Genomic DNA, 17,250 nt, shown 5'->3' on the forward strand with positions numbered 1-17,250 from the left:
CAAACCCCCCAGGTCCCCGCGAGCCTCTGGGGTCGACCAGCACGAGTCGCGAACCTCTCTCCCACCTCCGTCCGATGCGACAGTCGACACAGGATGGCACCACCTCCCAGTCTCAAGGTAGGCCACAGTGAGTTAATGATGAGGGGGTACCAGGGAGCCGGTCTGTTATTTCACAACGCAGTTGGGCAAGGCCCAATCCAGTGCAGGGGTCTGGCGATAATCGCCGGAGGTGCCCGAGGGCGGATCGCGCCCTCCAAGCACCAGGTTGTAGGCAGATCCAGGAGGGTGGAAAGTGTCCAGCGATTCCCCTGTCCTCAAGCAAGTGCTGGTGAGAAGATCCTGGGCTGGGCCCCCCCCACTAACAGGCCGGTGCAGGCAAAAGGGGGAAGTGGGGATAAGTCACAGAGGAAGGGAGGGAGGGTGGGGGGCAGGAGCGGCGACTGCATCCCTCATCACCGCCACCCGACACAGCTGCCGATCCTCACCCCCCACCCCACTCACGGGGAGGCAGTAGGTGAAGGTCACGGGGGGCCTCCCGCCGTTCTCAGAGGCCAGCGATCCCCGGGAGCCATGGCGTATCCGCCGCACTGCCTCGGTCCATGAAGAGCAGGGGGGCCCAGACAGGGCCAAGAGTGGCAACAGAGCAACAATAGTGATGCGACAGCAAGCTGCGGAGCAATTGTAGCCCCCAACAATAGAAGTCCACGCCAAGGGCCGAGTCTGCCACCTCTGCTCTCCCGGGTCACCTCAAGCCGTAAAGCGATCCCCCAAGCGCGGCCTCGGGCGTCGCAGGTAGGCGCTGACACAGAGATGCAGCTTCAGGGTGTCTCAGACAGAGGAAAAGACAAGCGGATTCCAGTCAGGCACTTACGTCACTCCACAGCAGCAAGGGGGAGCCAGGCGGGTGAGCGCCAGGGCAGAGGCAATAGGGCCACTGGTGAAGCTCCGTGGAGGCTGCCATTTTGCAGTTTCTATGCCCCGGGAGGAGGGAGGTTGGATCCAGGCGGCGGGAGCCTAAAACTACCAGCAACAGGGATCAAAGCGATGCAGGCAGGTCAGGGAACCTCTGTGAGCAGCTTAGAGGGTCCGATGGCAGCTGCAAAGGGGCGGATGTGAGGTGGATGACGTAGGAGGTCAGGAGCACTCTTAGAGTGCGACCGCCATCTTAACGCCTCGGCCACTCCCCCCCATTATTGTTTGGTTACTCAAAACCATTACATTAAAAACAAAGTACAAGGTTACAAAGTTACAAAAATTAAAACCAAGGGAGTTTGTGCCGCCCTGGGGGCTGGGGTTACGATGAATAAGGTTCATATTGTGGCCTGGGTCTGCAAAGTCACTATAAGGGCAGGCCCTCCGGGGCCATCAGCAAGGATCGTGTCTGGTGAATGAACTTTCCGAAGGAGGCACTGTGCTTTACCGTTGTCAAGGTGTAGAGATGGATGGTCGCCTCCTTTGCGGTGCGGATTCCTGATTGTCTTAGAATTGGCCTGAGATAGAGACTGGGCCATGCGCAGGGCCGGGCAGCAGAATAGTAGGTGAGCCAGTGACTCACGTTTGTACCTGCAGAGCCTGCATTCCCGGACTCCCGAGCCGACCGTGCCGAAGGCATATAGTTCAAGAGGTAGCGGATGTAGTCTGTAGGCTAAGATCTTATGAAGGGCTGCGCGGCCCATGGCCTGCTTAAGATGGTGTTTGGGATTATGCAGGATGTGCGGTACGCACAAGGACTCATGAAGGTCTTTTTTTGCCAGCGACTCCGGGTCCAGTTCTCGTGACCGCGTGCGCACTTGTTTTTTGATGGAGTGTTTGATGGCGTGTAGCTGACATATTCAGGTTGAGCGGTGAATACTGAAGAAGGTCTGACGGACAAATCTGCCACAACAGACTGAAACGTCGACTGATGCCTCTATTTTCTTAGCATTTGTTGCTCTTTAGGAATTGTTTTCTGTCTTTTCAGATTCACTTCCTTCTCCATTTTTATTTGGAATAGATGTTTACACTTATGATTTGTAGGTTGATCTATACATCCTCTAACATGTTGTTTTGTTGTATTCTAATGTATCCTTTGTTTAATTCTGTTTACATACAACAAAAGTGTACCTTTTGAAAAGAAGACATACCAGTGTCTGTAAATGTTTTGTTGTTGAATATTTATGTTTCTAATATCCTCATTGATTTATTGATTGTTCATTGATTAGCTACCAATTGGGGCTTAACGCACAAGTGAATATCTTGGTACAACATTCACCTAAGATAAGCTAATAAAATCCCTTGAAGGCACTTTTACCTATTATTAGCTTATCTGCCTAAGCCTCCAAGGGTATATTGGGTTTCCCACCTTTTTATCACTGTCCTTCAGTTTGGGCTTACTTCTGCACCTCAAGTCTTCAAGAAGGTGATGGCAGTGGTCGCAGTGTGTCTCAAAGTGGGTGATCCGAGTACTCCCTTACTTGGATGATGGGCTGAATAAAGCCTCCAGAGGTGGCGTTGCATCATTTGCAGTTGCAGTTGACAACTCAGTTGTTGTTCAATCTGGTATTTACTATCAACGTACCCAAATCTCACCTATACCCTTCTTAGCGCACACTGTTCGCAGGGGGAGTACTGGACACTACGAGCCTCCCAGCCTCCCCAGAGGCTTCTTGAGATTCAGGGTATGATTCTGCTGTTTCGGAATTGAGCGTTTGTTCCAGTCCTGTAGGTCTTGCGCCTGCTCAGTCTGTTAGCTTTCCCTCATTCTGTTTGTCAACCATGCACTCTGGCATATAAGGGCTCTTTAGTGGTGCTTCTGCAGGCAGTGCTTTCAATACCACGGAGATCTTGAGGCGTTAGTCAGAATCTCCGGACACGCTGCAGCGGATCTACAGCGGTTGAGTGTGTCAGGCAACCTGTCTCAAGGGAAGCTGTTTCACCTTCCTCCTCCTGTGGCCACAGTGATAACGGATGCCTCCATGCTAGTGGGAGTAGCTCATCTGGTGGAGCTGGAAATCAAAGGTCCTTGGTCTCCAGAGGAAATATTGTTGCATATCAATCTTCTGGAATTGCTGGTGATCCATCTGGCTCTCAAGGCCTTCCTCCCTTCCCTTTGCTGTCGGTCAGTTCAAGTTTTGACAGACAATATTACCATAATGTGGTACATTACCAAACGGAGAGGAGTAGGATCATATCCTCTCAGCAGAGAGACTCTGTGAATCTGGTCCTGGGTTTAGGATCATCAGGTTTGCTTCTTGGCAAATCATTTGGCCGGACTCATGAATGTGCATGCGGACAGACTCAGTTGACATTGTTCTGCTGATCACGAGTGGCATCTCAATCCGGAAGGGGTACAATACATTTTCGAGAAATGGGGGATCCCTCAGACCTGTTTCCCACTTAAGAGAAAGGACACTGCCCGTTGTTCTGCAGCCTTAAGTATCAATTGCAGGGAGCACTTGGGGGCACGTTTCAATTGGACTGATGTGCCCAGCTGTTTCCCGCCAAACCCTTGATTCTGCCCGTTCTGAGGAAGATTTGCCAGGACCGGGCCCAAGTCGTATTAGTAGCCACGGATTGGCCTTGAAGGGTATGGTATGCAGAACTTCTTCACCTCTCTCTGCGCCCACCGCTCCATCTCCCTCACAGGCCAGTCCTTCTCTCGCATTGGCAGAGACATGTTCTAGACCTCTACTTGCCTACCTTATGGGTGCTCCGTTTGAGGTAAGAGGGAAAGAAAAGCAGTGCATAAGAGGACATTGTCCAGGTGCATTATCCTGTGCATCAAGATCTGCTATGCCATGGCTAACAAGGAAGCACCTGAAGGTATTAAATCTCATTCTGCTACAGCTAAGGCTTCTACTTCCGGATTGGCTAAAGATGCCCCTGTGGTTGACATTTGCACAGCGGCAACTAGGGCCTACCTCTACATTTTTGTGAAAACTATTATTTAGACTCTGAAGTGAGGAGGGACTGTCACTTTGCCCGCTCAGTTTTGCAGGAGTTTTTGGTATATGCAGACAGGCACCTACCTTTGAGTGATGGACTGCTTGAGGATTCTATTAAAAATTTGAGGAATCCATAGGTAGTTGTATCCATCAGAAGAACAAGTTACTTACCTTCCTTAACACATATTTTCTCGGGTGGATACAGTATCTACCTGTAGATTCCTCACTGACCCACCTGCCTCCCCGTTGCTTGTCTGCATATGCCACAAAAAAAGGAAATTTGTATATGGTTTATTTTGCTTATCTTTATGGGTGTGTGAGTGTATGTGTATATATATATATATATATATATTTTACATATATATATATTTTACATATATATATATATGTGTGTGCTTGTGTGCATCTATGTTTAGGTCCTTTATATGAGACCTACCATGTGCTTCCACATACATGGGTATTATTGTTTTCCCCCGTTTCCCTTGAAGGCACGAAAAACAAATGGGTGGAAGCTGATGTCAGCACGCCGACAAGGGCTTCTTATGGTTCAAATGCCATCACACGGAGTCGTGTGCAAAGCTTTGGCATTATGATGTCTTTGTTGACGTGGGAGAGTTGTAAAGAAAAGTTTCAGTGGAATGCTGACTCATTTGAATGTTCAAAAGGTGAGAAATCCACAGGTAGAATCTGTATCCACCAGGAAAGGCATTACCGAAGGTAAGTAACTTGTTCGTTAGCACACTCAATCCAGACTGATTTACTTTCCCAAAGCTTGTTATCTTTAATACCTGAGCAAAATGTGAGTGAAATCAAGCAAATACAATTGAACTAGCCATTCCTGTAATGTGCACAGCAAATTGCTCCTTAGGGTCTCATCAAAAATATTTTGCCATAATAACTCACGATTACATAAACAATAAGCCGTTCAAATTAGAGTGCCTGAACCATTGCATTGTGGAAAAGAGGGATCATTCATTTGAAAGGTTACTGTGGATGGCATTTTTATTTTGCAGGGCGTCTAGTTTCCAGTCTGGTCACAGAATACCTTCAGTTCTTTAATCTTGATTTCACACTTGCAGTGTTTCAGCCTGAAACAAACACGGTACGTTTTGAAAAGTATTATTTTATTACTTTTGCATTGCTTGATATTCGTTTACATTGCTTACTATTTTTTCTTGTCATATGTACAGGCCTTGCTAGAGGGTTTTTTTTCTGCAGGAAAAAAAAGCCATGTTATCTGATCAGCAAACATTGTCTGTTGCATCACTTTTTCTTTTTCTTTTTTTTTTTTAAACCTAATTTATTGATTTTACATAGTATGTTGCAGTAATACAGTACCATAGCCAATGGTACATTGTTGCACTGTTTCGGACATGGCGTATAGACAGTTTCAGCAGTGTCTTGTCAGTTGATATAACCCAGGTATATCAGCAGCATCCCTGGTCGTACATTTGCATTACAAGATCTACCATTGACATTAGCTGTTACAATTATACACTTTCAAATGATTCACATAAAGAACATAACCTCTCATAACTGCTCACCCACCCAGCTGGATCACCCCTAGATCTTGTTATTCAGACCCTGGTTATGCCTTTCGTTTGTAGAAATATCCTATAGGGGTCATTATGCTTTAAGGACGGCATTCGAGTTGGGCGACCTAATCGGATGCGAGTCTGCGTGGAGTGACTATGCTACGACTTGGCAGGGGGAGGGGGCAGCTTGTTTGGTGTATCGGAGGGCGTAAAGAGGTCAATGGCCTTGAGTGACTCTTGCATCTGATCCTATTACAAGGAGATGAGTGTTTTACACACCCCCTCGGATTTCCTCTTTCCTGGTGATAGCACTCTCTGCTCCACCCCATCGGACCATCTCTTTGTGCAAAGTGTCTAGCGTAGGGGGGAAGGCTGATTTTCATCTCATTGTGATGGCGCGTTTCGCTATAAGGACAGCCATATCTGCAAAACGGTATTGTACTTTATGTGATTTCGGGCGACGGCATAGTCCTAGCAGACAGCTCTCTGCTGTGTCTCATCCAGAGGTGCCCATTGTGTCTCTCACTAGTTGTCCAACTCTGAGCATTAACCCACCCAAGCGTGGGCATGCTCACAAGTTATGTAATATGTCAGCATCTGCCGACTGGCATCTAGGGCAGTCTGCATCACTTAATGTCCATATTGGTACCAATATTCCATCAAAGAAATAAGCTTTCAGTTAACCTTAAGAATGAAGAATTGCAAAAACCACTGCTTACTTGAAGATGTGGGGGGAAAAATATTCACAATTGATGGTGAAAATAAATGGGTACAATAGTTTTTAATTTTTTTTTTTTTTATTAAAACGTCTTCATTGGGTATTAACAGAAGTGCAAACTTGTGGGCATGTGCTTGAATCTGAACAATGTTAGTGTGGTTTACAGTTACATCAAATAGTCCATTACTGATGATCAAACATTACAGGTAGAAGCCATGGTTTTGGTATAGGAATCCCATTGAGATGTTTGAGTAAGGCAAAGTACCCGGTATCATTCATAATCGTCAACTTACAGATCTTAGCAAGTTAGTAGTTTATCTAGTTGCAACACCTATGCACACAGCTTCCTTTGTGTACAGAGGTTAGACCTCTACTATGCTATTATAAACTAAATGGAATATTACCTTTGTGAGAATCTTGGGTGGTTCACTATCATTCTTTGCTTCTACTTTTATATCATCCACATCCCAAATTATTCCAATTGAATCCTCCCCATCCCCACCTTTGTCAAATGAGAAATCACAACTACTTCCATTCTGGCCCATTTCTGCCGGTATTGCAGCCATTGTGCGACATTGGGTGCTTCTCAGGTCTATGAATCTACTTAGTTTATTGTTTTAGGGTCTTTGCATTAGTCCTCAGAGACACATCTGTAAGGGCAAAGGCTGAGTCACTATCTCTGCGACCATTTCGACCACAGTTTTGTAAGCAAGATGCAGCACCAGGTGTTCCCAAACCATTTGATAGAAACCTGTGTCGAACCAGCATCTTCTAAAGGAAACAAATGGTTAACATAGTTGGGTTGAAAATCTCTAGGCCATTTTGCCTCTTGGCTGCTTCACCACCCACCCCATATCTTCCCCCTGTTTCTAAGCCCTTGTATGAATGTTTGGGGTAATTTGCGCTTTAACCGGCAGAATTGTTTTCCTCTCCAAAGATATCAACACCAAATGTGTGTCTTTTTTTCCAGTGTCTTGTGGATTCTAAAGGTACCCAGGATTTGTAGATACACCTGGAGGGTACTAAGAAAAGAGCCACATTATAGCTACAGCTTCGGTGTTTTGTGGCAAAATAGAAAAAAATACTTTACAAGAAAGTGTATGTTTTTATTTTTTGTTCCAAAAATTGCATAAACGAAAGGTTTGCTGTGCTACCATTACCATCTTTCAAGCTTTCCCGAACAATCAGTTTTGTACCTAAAAAATATTTTTGCCACTGTTTTTGAATTTCATTTTTTAAGTGGTAGTCCGTTTTTCCTAAGTTTGTGATTTCAACTTATTTGCAGTGGCTGGTGGGAACAGATATGAAACCAAGGGGTGATTCTAGAAAGCTGTACATTTCTGAGAAAGATACTTTATTCTCAATTCAACAAGGGATAATTTATTTAGATCTTTCAAGGTTTTGCCAAACCAACTAATTGTTGAAATAAAAAATATAGAAACTGAGTTAGAAAAATAGCCATTGGTGACAATGTCTTCATCTGTAATTTTTTATCACAAAAGCCGATTTACAAAAGCAATATGCCATTATATCCGATATACTCTTCTGGGCACACGGATAAATAGGGTTTGTAGGTTTTTCAAAAACCTGCAATACCCAGAGCTGCATCTTCCAATGTTTTTTCATTGTGTAATGGCTATACATCAATTCATATAGTAAAATATAAAGAATTAAGTAAATTTCTCTTTATTCGGTATTTCATGATAGAAATCCATAAAAGCATTTTTGTACACATTATACCATAAAAATAGAGAGAAGATACAGTATTTGCAATAAAATTTTACAATAAAAATTTGAGAAAGGATGCTTAAAAATAGTTCAGTTCTTTTTACATTTTTAAGCAATTTTCTCACAGATTATTTCTATGTTTAAAAATACATTTTAAAAAGTTAACCATGTGATAAGTAATTTCAGAATCCAAAAGTTGAAGGCGCAGCATGGCAGGGCGACACTGTCTTAAGTCCCACGATTTCAGCAATGGTACCAACCAAATTTTGCGATGAACATGATAGTACTTACAGAACAATACTGTATGTATGGTAGTCTGTACAGATGTATCATCGCAAGGACAGTGGCCTAACGTTTGTTCCCAGGTGTTTCTCATGGGGTAGGCTACTAACCGATGGAAAAGATTTAATCTGAATCTGGTTAGTAAGAAGCGATCAAAAATGCCAATTTCAAGCGTTAGGAAAGGCTGAATTGTGGGGACAAAATGGACCATGATTGCATGGTGGACAGAACGTTTCCCTATTTCGCTTGTGAGTCTTAGTCCATCTAAGTGACTCAGGGCCATTTCTTTCAACTCCTTCTTGGATATCTCACAGATCTTTTCTGGTGTTATATAATAATCCTCTAGGCCTAGATCCGTAAGAAAGTTTCTGATGTAGGCGAGCCATTTTATTTTTCCCGAATGATCTAGTGCCATTGAATCCGCCACAATTCCTCTAGTTAACATGTTTTTATCTGAGGTCCATATACGCCGCCATAATAGCAAAGGTTGGATTTTTGCCAGGTCCCCAATGTGGGGTATGCCTAATTCAATGTGGGATGCATATGTAGAGTTTCGCCTTGGTGCCACCAGAAGAAATCTTAAAAAGGAGTTTTCTGCCACCTGTAGAGCGCTGACGTCGATGTGCCCCCAAACCCCAGTCGCATACAAAGCTACTGTTTGGCAATTCGCGTTATAAATTTTCAGTAGTACCACAGGCGGCCGTTTGCCCAATTTTTGTGAAAAGGACATTAGAGCAACTATTGCCCGCTTAAAGGAATGTTTTCTAGACTCAACTGCCGCTTTCCAATTCAATTTATCATCTATTATGATGCCTAAGTAGGGGTACTGGGCCGTCAGTTCAAGGTTTTGGTTATTGAGGGATATGTTTCTAAACCCTTTTTTCCCTTTGCCTGCCACCATTACAAAGGTCTTCTTAATATTAATATGGAGGTCCAGGGTGCCCATTAAATCAGCATACCTGGTTAACGCTTTTTGTAACTCACGTGGGGTACGGGCCAGGATGACGGCGTCGTCTGCATAGAGCAGAGCCGGAATCAGGCGTGATTTTACTTGGGGGAGGTCTTGAGCCCCCCTCAGAAGCTCCGTCTCCAAGCTGTTTGTATATAAGGAGAATAGGAAGGCGGCCAAGACACATCCCTGCCTGACTCCACGCTCTACTCCAAAAGGTGCAGTCAACTCGCCCCTGACGCCGTAACGTACTCTTGCGGAAGCCTTGGAGTATAGTTCCCTTAAAAAGTCTAAAAGTGAGGGGTCCACACCCATTTGTGACAAGACTAGCCATAGCTTTGAATGGGACACGCAGTCAAAGGCTGCGGACAGGTCCACATATACCATGTAGAGTTTGTCTTTTTTTGCATGAATATATTTTCCCACAATTATTGACAGGTTTAAAGCCTGCTCCACTGTACCAAATCCCTCCCGGAAGCCGAATTGTAAATCGGACAGTACCCCCCTATCCTCTGCCCATTGTTGGAGACGCTCAAGGATGACCCTACCGGCTACCTTACCCACTGAGTCCAACAGTGAGATTGGGCGGTAGCAGGTAGGGTCCTGGCGGTCTCCTTTTTTAAAGATCGGGACCATAACAGACTTGGTCCAGGATTCCAGGAGCCCCTTTTTTGCGGCTGCCGCACACACCCTGGTCAATATGGGGGCCCAGAGGTCTGTATTGTATTTAAAGATGTCCACTGGGACTCCATCAGGGCCCAGAGCTTTTCCATTTTTACTTAAATTTAGGGCCGTGAGAACTTCGGAAATGTCGAATTCTATTAAAATAGGGTAGACGACAGCTGATTGAGTTATTTCTTCACTTTCAAAAAGCGTTTGTTTCTTAAAATTTTTTGAAAAGTGAGAAACCCATGCTCCTTCTTCTATGGCCAGTTCTATTTTTGGGAGGTTATCATCCGCTAGGAAAGGGGATTTTACTACTTGCCAGAATGCCTCGCTATTTTTGTGTAGGGCACTTTTATGTAGTTCGTCCCACAAGGTCTGCTTTAATTCGGCCTTTCTCTGCTTTCGGGCAGACAGATATTCTTTTCTGAGTCTGGCAATTAGCTGTGGGTCTTTATTTTCATTATTCAGGGCCACTTTAAGCTTGGTATGTGCCGAGGTGCAGCTATGATTAAACCAACCTCTCTTATTTAAAGTTTCTACCTTTGATTTTTTTTGTCAGAAGGCCCTTGATGACAGTTAGAATTTTAGAGAAGTTGCTTATGACTTCCTCCTCTGTCGTGATTAGATCGAAGTATTTTATGATATGAGGGTATGCTGCTTTAATCACCTCTTCGGTGATTTGCCCAGGGTCTATTTTGGCCCATTTTAGAGTATAACCATTTACCTGAGCCAGTTGTAGGTTATTCTGGTTCAGAGCTTTAGCTGTCGTTGACTCAAGGGATTGTTGATGTGGTAAGTTGAGTTCTATCCTGATAGCAGAGTGATCGCTTAGTGTATTTAATAGGATCTCAACGTGCTTAATCCTATTTGACAGGCCATCTGATATGAGGACGTAATCAACAGTAGACTGGTAGCCCCTCCCTACATATGTTGGCTCTAGCTTTCTTGTTTTTAGGTTTAGGTTGTTGGCTATTATAAGTCCCAAATCTGACATAAGGTCATTCATAGCTATGCCCGATTTAGTATGACAGAAATGGGTAAGGGGGATGTCCAGCTCATTAACCATTTCACTACAATGTTTTACTAAAGTAAGGACAGGGGTGCAGATTGAAATCCCCTCCCCATAAAAAGAAGACAACACCTTTCCTTCCTTTCGTCTGTCTAAAATGAGAGAGTTTTTCATTTAGATTTAATATTACTCTCAAGAATTCTCCTTCCTTCAAGTTGTTATAGAAGTTAATGAGTAGGACAATCTCATTTTTGGGTAGGGAAAGGGAGAGAAGTTGGAAATTTGGATCCAATTCAAGAGTGGTTATTTTTATTTGTATGGTATTCGCTATATAAATAGTTAATCCCCCCTTTGCTCTGCCCATGCTCCCCGCCAAGGCTGGAGAAAAGAACGTCCTAAAACCCAGCAGGTGTAATTCCGTTGGTGACCATGTCTCCTGGAGACATACGATTTGGTGACTGTCTAGGAAACTTATGGCAGTGCCGTCCTCAATCTTGGGACTGAGACCGGCAATGTTCCAAGACACGACACTCAAGGTTTGGGGATCCCTACTTGGACTTTTAGTTATTTGTGGTCCAGTATTACCCTCTGATTCCCTTTTTTTGGGGCTGGGGTGGTTTTCAGCCTGTGATGGTCAATCAACTAACTCAAGGCCACTATATCTATTTGTCATTGGGATGCCGCTCCAGCCCTCCCAAGGTAGGGGTTCTCTATAGGGATCCCTATGATATGGTCCTCCCCAGTCGTCCCTTTCTCTACCCCTTTGTCGAGGGCCTACTGTGTGCCAGGGTCCATCGTAAAGATAACCATTACGATGTCTCGGGGGGGTAGAAGAAGGAAAGGCGCTTTGTTCCTATAGTGCCAGTTGAGGTCCGGTGGTCCCATGAACAAATGTGGTCAACCAGTCTAGGATCATCAAAGGTGATAAGGACACAATCACCCTGTATCGTTTTTTACCATGCCCTACCCAGGGGCTCTTCTTACCATTAAGATCTTAGCTGAGCAATAGGGAGGAGGTGGGCGATTTACACTTAACCAATGTTGGACCTTATTCTTTAGCGACCAGGTTGCTTCATTAGTTTGATCTCCCAATTCTGGTACGCCAGTCATTACGACTATGAAAGGACTGGCTCCAGTGGGAGGTTAACAGAAAATCTTCCATCAGGGGGTCCTCTATCCCACCCTTTGTTCGACTGTGTAGCTGGTGTTTTTGGTCCTGGGTTATTGTGTACCGAATTAGTGTTAGTGGTGTTAATCGGGGTATTACTTAGAGTGTTTTCTAATGTCTTATTTTTGGTCACTATCGGTTGGGCTGGTTTGGCTACTGGTGGGATAGGTTGTTTGTTTTGAACAGTGGAGGTTGCAGAAGACTGCTTACCTCCCCCTGTCTTTTGTTCCCCCTGATTTGTTTTGGTTTTTACAGAAGTTGTCAAATCAGCTAATTCTTTTTCTATTTGTCTCAGTCTCATTTCTAGTGGTTTAAATAGTTGTTTAAAAAGGTCTCCAATTTTAGTTAATAATTGGGCATTGGAATCAGTGTTGTCGTCTGCCTCCTTACCTAATGGGAGGCCAGTTATGATTTCCCTAGCAATAAGTGACGGGGTGTCATGTAGTGCTTGGTGAACAATCACGTTACAAATTTCCTGGTCCCCTCTCGGTGGGGTAAGGGTTCGGGTCTCTCCTGTCTTGTTAGGAACCTTATGTGATTTTTTTTGATTTTTGGTTGTTCGTGGCTGTAGGTTTTTTCTTTCTTTTTGCACCGTCCCTCCTCCCTCTTGACTGTCTTATTTCCTCTGGGGTAGTTTGGATCACTAGATCTGGGGTCTTTTCTAAGTCCAGGGATAGTTGTGAATCAGAAAGCTGTGAGACAGATAGATCAACCGTGGTTGGTAGGCTATGCCTTTGGCCACAGGCTCCACTCGGCCCAGGGTCCCTACTTTGATCCGGCGTTCGTGCATCCGCCAGATGTCCCATAGAGGACCTTTTTGCATTTGCTAAATCTTGGGACACTCTGCGTTCTATCAAGGAGATACTTTGATCTATAAAAGTGTTCGCTCTAGTGATAAAATTATCAATAGGACCTGTTATTTGCCCATCCTTAGCGGCAGTTTTGCTTCTACTACCTCGTGTAGACATGATGGACATTGAAAATACAGTCTCACTTACAAAAGAGAGGATGGACGTGTGGATATACAGGCAGGACCCCAAGGTTGGTATAGAACAGTAGGGGGAGAATATAGAGAATTTTGAGGTAAAGCTGTGCGATCATGCAATTTAGGGGGGTGGCCCATCCCAGTCTATAATGGTCTCTAACGGGCACAAACGGGCCCGCCCTTGGCCCGGGCTTCACCCCGTGTTGCGTCCCGCGGTTGTGGTATTGGTGCTCCTAAAGTAGAGCGGGAGGAGGGGCGGGAAGAGGCACCAGGTGCGCGCGATGTCAGGAGCGCAGAGAACCCTGGGCCTCGCAGTCCCGCTCCCCCGCAACCAACAGCAGTTCGGGAATGGCAGTACAGGGACCCGCTCTCCAATTCAGCAGGACTCCCAGGTAGGCAAAGCAGGAAGCAAAGGTCCGTGGATTTCAAGTACCCGGCAAGAGTTCTAGCAGCCAAGCGACTTCAAGCGGCTCCCGCGGAGCGGGGGCTGCGAGTCGTTTTTCAAATACCAGGTAGGCGGGGGAGAGGGGCGGGAAGAGGCACCAGGTGCGTGCGATGTCAGGAGCGCAGAGACCCCTGGGCCTCGCAGTCCCGCTCCCCTGCTCCCCCTCAACCAACAGCAGTTCGGGAATGGCAGTACAGGGACCCGCTCTCCAATTCAGCAGGACTCCCAGGTAGGCAAAGCAGGAAGCAAAGGTCCGTGAATTTCAAGTACCCGGCAAGAGTTCTAGCAGCCAAGCGACTTGGAGTGGGGGCCGCGAGTCGTATTTCAAATACCTGGTAGGTGGGGGGGAGGGGCGGGAAGAGGCACCAGGTGCGCGCGATGTCAGGAGCGCAGAAAACCCTGGGCCTCGCAGTCCCGCTCCCCCGCAACCAACAGCAGTTCGGGAATGGCAGTACAGGGACCCTCTCTCCAATTCAGCAGGACTCCCAGGTAGGCAAAGCAGGAAGCAAAGGTCCGTGGATTTCAAGTACCCGGCAAGAGTTCTAGCAGCCAAGCGACTTCGAGCGGCACAGAATTAAAAATGTGTATTAAAGAAGCTTATGTATTTTTGAAATGTACACAAGATCTTGAGTTTAGGAACAGTAGTTATTTTTGCACCTCAGAATTTGTGATTACTTACATTATTGTGATTCAGAGAGCTTATTCCAAAATGTTGTCTTTCTTGTATACTGGCTTGCATTTGGCAGCCACAAATGCAGATAAATCCAATGGGTAATAACAGATGCTCTTCTTTTCTGTGTTCCCACATCTCTCCCGATAAAAACGATGCTCCACTTCTATGGGTGGGACCAGTGCATGCAGCAGGAAAGTGCCTGAAACACTACACGGACTCCCATTGGCCTTAGTTTGACCATTCCTGTTGCGCTCAGTGGGCGTAGCCATAGAAGTGGGATAGCGTTTTTATTGGGATAAGTATGGAAAGGCTGGGCGGTAGGAATTTCGTGGTCCCTGCAGAGTCCAGAACATTGTGTCAGAGAAATGGAGGTAAAATGGGTGAATTTAGGAAAAATAGCGGTTTGCAAGGCTATTTGGGTAAGAAAATGTAGTGGGATCCTTGCATGATACACCAGCCTGACCCCCCTCAGGGGTCTAGCTTTCAAAAATGTCTGGGTTTGGTTGTTTTCCTTTGGTGTGGAACTTTATAGATTCTGGAACTTCCAGTCACAGTAAAGTATGTAAAATTAGTGAATTTTGCCACAGTTTCAGGTTTGAAGGACATTGTGGGAAAGGAAACGTCATGGGATCAGCGCAAGCCGCAACACCCTAGCTTCCCTTGGCTATCTCATGTTCGAGGCATGTGGGCTGCTGAATTCATATCTGTGCATAGATCGCCGCCTAGTGTTGGGTCCGGATGATTGCACATTGTTGTCCTGGAAGAGTCTTCGAAGTATCACAAGATAGGTGGCTCCTCCCCTGGACAACAGTGCGCATGGGCATCCTCTCCATCCTCAGATTGTTTTTTTCCGCCATTGGGTTCGGATGTTACTATCTTAGCTCAAGTAAGGAAAACTTTCTGTAAAGCCAAAAGGCTTTCGATAGAGTCGGTATCGGTACCTTTACTTAGAGGACATCGAGGACTCAACAGGTTTTTTCTTTCCACACTCTACCCGATCTTAGATCTGAAATGGAAAGGAGTCCGTTCAAGCGGTGCCCCCTTTGCAATGCAAAATACCCGCACATTGATGTCCACCCGGTGTGCAACAAGTGCCTGTCCCCAGACCATAACGAAGACAACTGTATGGCCTGTGCCCGGTTCAGGTCGAAGAAAACCCTCAAGATTCGACGCGCGACTCGACTGGAGTCGAAGAAGTCCGCGCCTGTTCCCGTGAACATCTTCGGGACCGAAGACGAGGAGGTCGTTGATCTGGAGGATCAGGAACACTGCTCCGATCCGGCTTCGGGCCATGACTCCGAGTATGACGCCGAAGACGAGGAGGTACAAGACGAAGATGAGGACGTCGTCGAGAAGGTAGGAGACGACGTGGAGGCCCTTGGGGCCATAGGAGATAGCTCAGGCGAAGAGCTAGGCCGCTCAGAGGCCGAAGATGACGCACTCAGTAAGGCTCAGGTCGAGGGATCGCCACTAGGCCTTACCCAAGATCCACAATCTCGTTCTACAGCCCCGCATAAAGGCCCGGCTTCGACCATTTCTAAAGAGCCTGCGGTTTCGAAACCGCCATCGGTCGATACAAAGAAATCGAAACCGACAGCCTCTTTGCAGAAACCGAAACCGAAAGAGCTTGTGGCTCTCGTCGGCTCCAAGGCCTCAAACCCCTCGGAGCCGAAGAAAACTAAAATGGCCGTCGATGCCTGAAAACTCTAGAAGGTCGTCGAGCCACTGGTTGGGCCGCCGAAGACCAAGGTCAAGGCCGTCGAGCCATCGAAGCCGACGCCGAAGGGTGTCAATTCTCACAAAAGACCCGCGCCTAAAGTCGGGACCGATCCTAGGTCGAGGCCTACGGACAAGTCGAAGACTGGCTCCAAGGACCCTGTCGAGTCAACAAAGCCCACTCCGTTCATAGCCAAAGAAGTGTCGGAGTCGCTCCAACGCATCGAGGAGAAGGGTGCATCGGTCGGACCGAAGAAGGCCCCGACGCCGAAGCTTGTCGGACAAGTTCAGACTGCGTCGACACCTATCAAGTTTGGGTTACCACCCTCGGTGCGCCCGAAGATGTTCGAGCCGAAAAAATCTATCGGCGCCGCTACACATGTGTCGACGGAAATGGAGGCTACAGAAGAGCCTGAAGACCAGGAGCCGAGACAATTCATCGACTCGGACACTGGGAGACTGTCCATATACAAACGAAAGTTGATGCCAGAGACTCCCATAAAATCCTATGAGATTCCCTTGAAGAAAAAGAGACTTTCCACAACTTCTCCAGCTCTTGTGGAACCCCTCCATCACTGTGAACAGGAACCTCAAAATTTTTGCCCAACATACTCAGATGTTGAGACAGGGGAAAATTACAATGAGGATGACCTCTATCATGTGGACACTGATCCTGATGATCAAGACCAACAATGGACGGACCCTGCTGACTCAAGGGATCCGCAGACTGGCCCGGACACTCGTGTACAGTGTAAAAACGTCTCCTACTGAGGACACAACTGCTTTTAACGCCCTTATTGAGAGGGCAGCCAGTAATCGTGACGTCAAGCTCCATGCTGACCCTGTGGACGAAGACTTTCTGTTCGACACTTTTTCAACTTCAGAAAGGGCAGTCAAAACCCTACCCATGCTCAAAGGGGTCCTCAAGCATGCTGCTGACATTTTTAAAGATACCACTAGGGCCAGGGTGTTAAACCCAAGAATTGAGAAGAAATATCGGCCGGCCCCTGTGGACCCTCCTTATATAAAGGGACAGTTGCCATTGGATTCATTGGTTGTTTCTAATGCACGTAAGAGAGCGAACTCCCAGACTACAGGTGATGTTCCTCCTGCGGACAAAGAGTCGAAGGTTATGGAAACCTCAGGGAAAAGAGTAGCCGCGCAGGCGGCTAACATCTGGCGCATTGCTAACACTCAGGCTCTCCTGGCCAGATATGACAGGGCACATTATGATACTCTTGAGACACTATTACAACACCTACCTGATCAGTACAAGGAGGGGGCAGAGCTACTCATACAGGAGGGGAAACTCATAACAAATGCTTCCATCAAGTGTGCTCTGGACGCGGCTGACACTGCAGCCAGGGCCATCAACACTAGTGTTATGCTAAGACGACACGCCTGGTTGAGGATTTCAGGATTCAAACCTGAAATTCAAACATCTATCCTCAAT

General features: G+C 46.3%; 1 protein-coding gene across 4 annotated transcripts in view; it reads left to right on the forward strand.

Moving 5' to 3' along the window:
* The window catches only part of CEP43 (centrosomal protein 43), a 300,006-nt gene that overhangs the window by 102,858 nt on the left and 179,898 nt on the right, over nt 1-17,250 (forward strand). For all 4 annotated transcript variants that reach the window (XM_086926811.1, XM_086926812.1, XM_086926809.1 and 1 more), the window contains exon 5: nt 4,937-5,025. In XM_086926811.1, coding sequence (XP_086782937.1) covers nt 4,937-5,025 — 89 coding nt within the window. The remainder of the gene's footprint in view (nt 1-4,936; nt 5,026-17,250) is intronic.

This window comes from Lissotriton vulgaris, chromosome 6 (genome assembly GCF_964263255.1).
Source record: "Lissotriton vulgaris chromosome 6, aLisVul1.2, whole genome shotgun sequence".
NCBI lineage: Eukaryota > Metazoa > Chordata > Amphibia > Caudata > Salamandridae > Lissotriton > Lissotriton vulgaris.